Raw genomic sequence first — 8,056 nt, 5'->3', positions numbered from 1 at the left:
TTTTTTTTTTTTTTTTTTTTTTTTTTTTTTTTTTTCAGAGAAAGGGCCTTGGTGTGTTTTTCCAGGTTGGTCTCAAACTGCTGTCCTCAAGCAATCCTCCTGCCTTGGCCTCCCAAAGTGCTGGGATTATAGGCATAAGTCACCGTGCCCTGTTGACCTTTTTGATATTATATAATATCACTCTTTATCCTTTGTAATTTTCTTTAGATCAGTGTTTGTGTAGTATATATTTTTTTCATCTTTTTACTTTTTAACACATCTGTTTCATTATATTTAAGGTGGTTTCTTATGAACACCATGTTACTGAGTCCTTCTTAAAATACATTTTGATAATCTATATTGAACATTTGCATTAAATGTGATCGTCGATATTTTTGGATTTAGGTGTATGATGTTATATTTTCTGTTTATTCCCACTTTTTTGTTCCTTTCTTCCCCCTTCCGACTTCTTTTGGATTACTTGAATAGTGGTTTTTTTTTTTTGAGATGGAGTTTCGCTCAGTTGCCCAGGCTGGAGTGCAATGGCACAGTCTCGGCTCACTGCAACCTCTGCCTCCTGGGTTCAAGTGATTCACTTGCCTCAGTCTCCCGAGTAGCTGGGACTACAGGCGCACGCCACCACACCCAGCTAATATTTGTATTTTTAGTAGAGACTGGGTTTTACCATATCAGCCACGCTGGTCTTGAACTCCAGACTTTGTGATCCACCCACCTCGGCCTCCCAAAGTGCTGGGATTACAGACATGAGTGACCATGCCCAGCCTACTCGAATAATTTTTAGTATCTCATTTGAATTTTTCTATGTTTTTGGTCACTCTCAGGATTTTCGTTTTTAGTGATTGCTCTAGGGATTATAGTATACCTACGTACCTTTTTACAGTCTCCTGAGAATTAAATGTTTTACCACTTCAAGTAGAATGGAGAAGTCTTAGCACTCTGTAGGTCCTTTTTTTTTTTTTTTTTGAGACGGAGTTTCACTCATGTTACCCAGGCTGGAGTGCAATGGCGCAATCTCGGCTCACCGCAACCTCCGTCTCCTGGGTTCAGGCAATTCTCCTGCCTCAGCCTCCTGAGTAGCTGGGATTACAGGCACGCACCACCATGCCCAGCTAATTTTTTGTATTTTTGGTAGAGACGAGGTTTCACCATGTTGACCAGGATGGTCTCGGTCTCTTGACCTCGTGATCCACCTGCCTCGGCCTCCCAAAGTGCTGGGATTACAGGCTTGAGCCACCGCGCCCGGCCGAAGGTCCTTTTACTCTCCTCCCTCTATGCTCTTACATACATGTACACACAATGAAAACTCCGTCAAACAGTGGTGATCATTTTTGCATTTAGTCATTACACGTATTTTAAAAGAACTGACACAGAGATAATAGCCTACTCTGTTTAATCAGATATTTTCCATTTCTGTTGCTCTTTCTTCAGCCTTGAAGTTCCACGTTCCCCTTACCTATCACTTCTGTCTGAGGAACTTTCTTTAGCATTTCTTTTAGACCAGCTCCAACAAGTGATTCTCTTAAATTTCTGTTATCTGAGAATGTCTTATATTTTTGTCTTCATTCTGGAAGGATGTTTTTGCTGGCTATAGAATTCTGGGTTGATAATTTTTAAAAATTAAATTGCTACATCCTCTGGGCTTTCATTTCTGATGAGAAATCTTCAACCATTCAGATTGTCTTCAGGCTGGGCAGGTGGCTCACATCTATAATCTCAGCACTTTGGGAGGCTGAGGGAGGAGGCTTGTTTGAGGCTAGGAGTTTGAGACTACCCTGAGCAACATAGCGAGAGCCTATCTTTACAAAAAGTTAAAAAACTAGTTGGATGTGGTGGCATGCACCTGTGGTCGCAGCTACTCAGGGGGCTGGAGTGGGACAATCACTTGAGCCCAGGAAGTCAACACTGCAATGAGCTATGATTGCAGCATTGCTCTCCAGCCTGGGTGACAGAGTGACACCCTGCCTCAAAAAAAAACCCTAAAACAAATTATTATTCCTCTATACATAATGAGGTGATTTCTCCCCCACCTGCTTTCAAGATTTTTACTTGGTCTTTGGATTTTAGCTGTTTGATTATGATGTGTCTGGGTGTGAATTCTTTCGAGTTTATTTTGTTGGGGTTTGCTAAATTGCCTGAATCTGAGTTTGGAAACAGAAGAGAGGCACAGTGCTCTATTGCATTTTTGGGGATCCTTTGCAGTTCTGATTAATGACCAGTCCATGCGAAGTTTCAGCTGCTTTGACCTCATCAGCACATTCCACAGTTGTTGACTCAGAAACACCACAAAAATAAAAGCTATGTGAGTGATCACTGTTTAGTTGGGTGGTGTGTGGCTATGGATACCCAGGTACATGAGTATAAACATAAATATGCGTGTCTGGGAGTGTATTCTAGAATGTCTCCTCCCTTTAACCCTTGCTTCTGTATCCCTGACTCTTATTTTACTGTTAATACAGACAGTCAACAAAGGTGTGGACACACAGGTTGAAGGAGAAGGGAGCCGCCCATCCATGGACTTATTCAGGGCCATCTTTGCCAGCTCCTCAGATGAAAAGTCCTCATCCTCTGAGGATGAGCAAGGTGACAGCGAGGACGATCAGGCGGGCTCTGGGGAGGCCAACTTCCAAAGCTCCCAAGACATTGACATGGGGGAAACATCATCCGTGGTTCACGGTATGTCAGTATTTCAGACTCAGGGATTTAAAGGAGAAGACGATGCTCTAGGACAGCTGCTTCTTTGCTTACTCTGTAATCTTAAACTCAAATCATTAGCAATCAATATGTAAACTTTTATATATATATATATTTTGTTCGTTTGTTTGTTTTCCTTGAAACAGGGTCTTGCTCTGTCCCCATGCTGGAGTATAGTGGCTCAGTCTTTGGCTCACTGCAACCTCCACCTCCTGGGTGGAGGCTGGGCTCAAGCAGTCCTCCCACTTCAGCCTCCTGAACAGCTGGAACTACAGGCACGTGCCACCACACCTGGCTAATTTTTGTATTTTTAGTAGAGATGGGGTTTTGCCATGTTGCCCAGGCTGGTGTCGAACTCTATCGAGGAGACTAGTGTAGGAGACTCCGTCTAAAAAAAAAAAAAAAAAAAAAAAAAAAAATGCTGGTGGCTCACGCCTGTAATCCCAACACTTTGGGAGGCCAAGATCACCTGAGGTCGGAAGTTCGAGACCAACTTGACCAAGATGGAGAAACCCCATCTCTACTAAAAATACAAAATTAGTTGGCATGGTGGCGCATGCCTGTAATCCCAGCACTTTGGGAGGCTGAGGCAAGTGGATCACTTGAGGTGAGGAGTTTGAGACCAGCCTGGCCAACATGGTGAAACCTCGGCTCTACTAAAAATACAAAAATTAGCCAGGTGTGGTGGTGCATGCCTGTGATTCCAGCTACTCAGGAGGCGGAGGCAGAACTGCTCGCACCCAGGAGGCTGTGGTTGCTGTGAGCCAAGATGGTGCCACTGCACTCCAGCCTGAGATGGAGTCTCGGTCTGTCATCCATGCTGGAATGCAGTGGCATGACCTCAGCTCACTAAGATCTAGTGAGAAATAAGGCACAGTGGCTCATCCCTGTAATCCTAGCATTTTGGAAGGCTGAGGTGGGAGGATCACTTGAACCCAGGAGTTCAAGAGCAACCTGGGCAACATTTCAAGAACTCATCTCTACAAAAAGTAATAAAATAAAAATATATATAGTTTCTTCTTAGGTGATTGCAAATACCAGCCTGTTTCCTTTTTCTGTGAAAAAAAAAAAAAAAAAAAAAAAAAAAAAAACCTTTTTTTTTTTTTATAAAATTATCTTTTATTGAAATTTAAAAGTTTAGAGAAATGAAGAAAGGTTGAATCTCTTGTAATTCCACTCGCAAAAATAAACCATGTGGCTTTTTTTTTTTTTTTTTTTGAGACAGAGTCCTACTCTGCCACCCAGACTGGAGTGCAATGGCGCAATCTCAGCTCACTGCAATCTCCGCCTCCCGGGTTCAAGCGATTCTCCTGCCTCAGCCTCCCGAGTAGCTAGGATTATAGGCGTGCACCACCACGCCTAGCTAATTTTTGTATTTTTGGTAAAGACAAGGTTTCACCATATTGGCCAGGCTGGTCTCATTCTCCAGGCCTCAAGTGAATCCACCTGAGGTGACCTTGCAAAGTGCTGGGATTATAGGCATAAGCCACCATGCCTGGCCAAAAATAACCACTGTAAACACTCTGATGTATAGTTTTCCAGACTTTTAAAATTTTTATATGTCTTCTATCTGAAAATATAGTAATCTGTTTAAAAAAACAAAATTATCAATGTGAATATGATCATTTATCTTCAAGGTTTTTTCTTTGATAATTTGAGTGAAACTCATCTCCCACAGTTCTCTGGGATGGGACATAGTCTTACATTCCTGATGGTTTGTAAGCTTTTTCCTTCTCAGATGACCCTTCCTTGGAGACACATTTTCACCCTTCAGGTCTTAGGGGAGCTAGGCAATGTGCCCACAAGCACACTCGCCATCCTGTACCTTAGCCCTTTGTACCCTTGGTCACAGGCGCCCTCATGTGACTGACTTCCAGCTCCGGAGTCTGCAAGGGCAGCGCTGGGGTCTGTGTGTTCACTGCTGCATCCTTAGCACCTGGCTGGTGTGAAGTGGTGTGGGCAAGCACACGTTATCTGGTGGCAATAGACATGAATGAAAGACACAGAGACACTAACATGGGGCAGATGAATGATGTGAACACCCTGCTGTTTTTCAGCTCTTGTGCCAGCACCCCAGGAGCCACCACCTTCCTTCTCGATACAAAAGATGCAGATAGATGAAAGAGAAGAGTTCGGCCCTCGGCTGCCTCCTGTCTTCTGCCCCAGTGAGTGCAGAGCTCTTTGGTTCATCCGTTTTTATCAGTGTGTGACTGCCCTGAGATGGGGCAGCGTGACATACAGCCGACCAGACATTATGTGCTCGCTTCTGGTTTATGTGTTTTCAGTGATGTTTTAAACCCGTTGTCTCCACCTAGTGCCTGAAATGATAGTTGTTCCTGTAAAGCTTCAGAGACGTCCAAACTTCATTTCCTTACCTGCCACTTGTTGACAGGAGGGTCCTAAGTATCTTAAGTCATGTTATAGAAATATAAGTTTCTTGGTCGGGCGCAGTGGCTCACGCCTGTAATCCCAGCAGCTTGGGAGGCCAAGGTAGATGGATCACCTGAGGTCAGGAGTTTGAGATCAGCCTGGCCAGCGTGGCAGAACCCCATCTCTACTAAAAATACAAAAATTAAGGCTGGGTGCAGTGGCTCATGCCTGTAATCCCAGCACTTTGGGAGGCTGAGGTGGGTAGATCACAAGGTCAGGAGTTCAAGACCAGCCTGGCCAAGATAGTGAAATCCTGTCTCTACTAAAAATATAAAAAATTAGCCGGGTGTGATGGTGGGCTGTAATCCCAGCTACTCTGGAGGCTGAGGCCAAGAATTGCTTGAACCCAGGAGGCGGAGGTTGCAGTGAACTGAGATTTCACCACTGCACTCTAGCCTGGGTGACAGAGTGAGACTCTATCTCAAAAAAAAAAAATTAGCTTTGCGTAGTGGCAGTATCTAGCCAATGAGGTTTATCTGAGGCACAATTCTTGCTAATTGAAAACTTTTCCTAATACCCTGCCATGAAGACTTGCAATATAGTTGGCTTTGGCAATTTTTGACAGTCTCTGGAGACTGAATATTAAAAAAAAAAAAAAAAAAAAAAATCACTGGACATGTTTGCGCACGTGCCTGTAATCCCAGCTACTCAGGAGGCTGAGGCAGGAGAATTGCTTGAACCCCGCGGGGGCAGAGGTTGCAGTGAGCTGAGATTGCACCATTGTACTCTAGCCTAGGCGACAGAGCAAGGCTCTGTCTCAAAAAAAAAAAAAAAAAAAAAAAAAAGACCAGGTGCTGTGGCTCACTCTTGTTATTCCAGCACTTTAGGGAGCTGAGGCAGGCAGATCGCTTGAGCGATCAGGAATTTGAGACCTGCCTGGGTGACACAGGGAGACATGCCTGTATAAAAAATAAAGGGAAAAAGATAATAAAGAAATTTTTTTAAATTGCATACAAAGATGGGAGGGGAATTACAAGGAAAAGAGTATTTATGGCTCTTATTTATTTAAAAATTTTAATTTATCTATTGATTTTTCAGACAGGGTCTCATTCTGTCACCTAGGCTGGAGTGTGGTGGTGCTGTCATAGCTCACTGCAGCCTTGGACTTCTGGGCTCAAGTAATCCACCCACCTCAACCTCCCAGCCACTACAGCCAGCCAAGCTTCCTGTTTACTTTAGCTAATGTAGGAAATAAAATAAAATAGTCCTTTGAGAAGTAAGTACACTCCATCCCCCATCCTGTTCCCCAAATATCTGTCAGCAACTTAATATTAAGTGCCATCTTAAATTGGCATCTCAGGTTAAAACATTTAGACTGGTTTATTTATTTTTTTTTTTTAGGGCTGGGTTAACATCTGTAACATGGCTCAGATCTATAAATAACACGTAAATTCCATTATTCACTTTATAGTTTTCCATGGTGCCCATATGTGAATATTGGTTTGGTTAGCAAACTGCTTTCAAAGACAGGATAAAAAACAGAGAAAAAAAGTATGCAGTTTTGATAAGTTGCAGTGAATGCATTTCTTTTATTTTTGAGCCAGAGTCTTGCTCTGTCACCCAGGCTGGAGTGCAGTGGTGTGATCTTGGCTCACTGCAACCTTTGACTCCCAGGTTCAAGCGATTCTCCTGCCTCAGCCTCTGAGTAGCTGGGACTACAGGCGCGTGCCACCATGCCTGGCTAATTTTTTTGTATTTTTAGTAGAGATGGGGTTTCACCATGTTAACCAGGATGGTCTCCATCTCCCAAACTCATGATCTGCCTGCCTCCAGAAGTGCTGGGATTACAGGTGTGAGCCACCGTGACCTACTGAATGTATTTCTTATTTGCCACAGTTGTTCAGCATGTTTGTTTTATTTTGTTTTGTTTTGAGTCAGAGTCTCACTCTGTCACCCAGTCTGGAGTGCAGTGGCGCAATCTCGGCTCACTGCAACCTCCACCTCCTGCATTCAGGTGATTCTCCTGCCTCAGCCTCCAGAGTAACTGGGATTACAGGCGCCAGGCTAATTTTTTGTATTTTTAGTAGAGATGGGGTTTTGCCATGTTGGTCAGGCTGGTTCGAAACACCTGACCTCAAGTGATCTGCCTACCTCAGCCCTCCAAAGTGCTGGGATTATAGGCATAAGCCACTGTAGCCTAGTTGTTCAGCTCTTTAGTTTCAAATAGGTGTCAGCACTTGAAAACCGAGTCTTTTATGTCCGTTTCCCGTAACGTCTTTGATACCTTTGTAATAGTAACTTAATTTGGTCTATGGGTTATTTAGGGAAATGATTTTTCAAAAACTAATGTTAAAAAAAGTTTTGGGCTGAGTGTGGTGGCTCATGCCTGTAATCTTAGCACTTTGGAAGGCTGAGGCGGGAAGATTGCTTGAGTCCAGGAGTTTGAGGCCAGTCTGGGCAACATAGAGAGAACACATCTTTTTTTTTAAATTATTTTTTAATGTTTTTATTATTACTTATACTTTTATTTTTTGAGATGGAGTCTTGCTCTGTTGCCCAGGCTGGACAGTGGCATGATCTTGGCTCACTGCAACCTCCACCTCCCAGGTTCAAGTGATCCTCCTCCCTCATCCCCTCTGGTAGCTGGGATTACAGACACGTGCCAGCATGCCTGGCTAGTTTTTGTATTTTTAGTAGAGATGGGGTTTCACTATGTTGGCCAAGCTGGTCTCGAACTCCTGACCTCAGGTGATTCACCTGCCTCAGCCTCCCAAAGTGCTGGGATTACAGGAGTGAGCCACCATGCCTGGCCCTTATTATACTTTTAAGTTCTAAGATACATGTGCAGAATGTGCAGGTTTGTTACATAGGTATACACGTGCCATGGTGGTTTGCTGCACCCATCAACCTTTCATCTACATTAGGTATTTCTCCTAATGTGAGACTACATCTCTTAAAAAAAAAAAAAAAAAAAAAAAAAAAAAAAAAAGAAAAA

At 43.4% G+C, this 8,056-nt stretch overlaps 1 protein-coding gene and 1 non-coding gene across 2 annotated transcripts in view; both read left to right on the top strand.

Moving 5' to 3' along the window:
* Positions 1-8,056, top strand: part of GPATCH1 (G-patch domain containing 1) — a 48,939-nt gene that overhangs the window by 34,251 nt on the left and 6,632 nt on the right. The window contains exons 16-17 of the mRNA XM_032249136.1: positions 2,457-2,673; positions 4,749-4,856. Of these exons, the coding sequence (XP_032105027.1) occupies positions 2,457-2,673; positions 4,749-4,856 (325 nt within the window). The remainder of the gene's footprint in view (positions 1-2,456; positions 2,674-4,748; positions 4,857-8,056) is intronic.
* LOC116530967 lies at positions 5,559-5,696 on the top strand. Its single transcript, XR_004260191.1, has one exon. It is a non-coding gene; the product is annotated as a U4 spliceosomal RNA (small nuclear RNA).

Source organism: Sapajus apella, unplaced genomic scaffold, assembly GCF_009761245.1.
Source record: "Sapajus apella isolate SASKATOON/1434 unplaced genomic scaffold, GSC_monkey_1.0 scaffold68, whole genome shotgun sequence".
NCBI lineage: Eukaryota > Metazoa > Chordata > Mammalia > Primates > Cebidae > Sapajus > Sapajus apella.
This window is presented reverse-complemented; position numbering and strand designations above follow the sequence as displayed.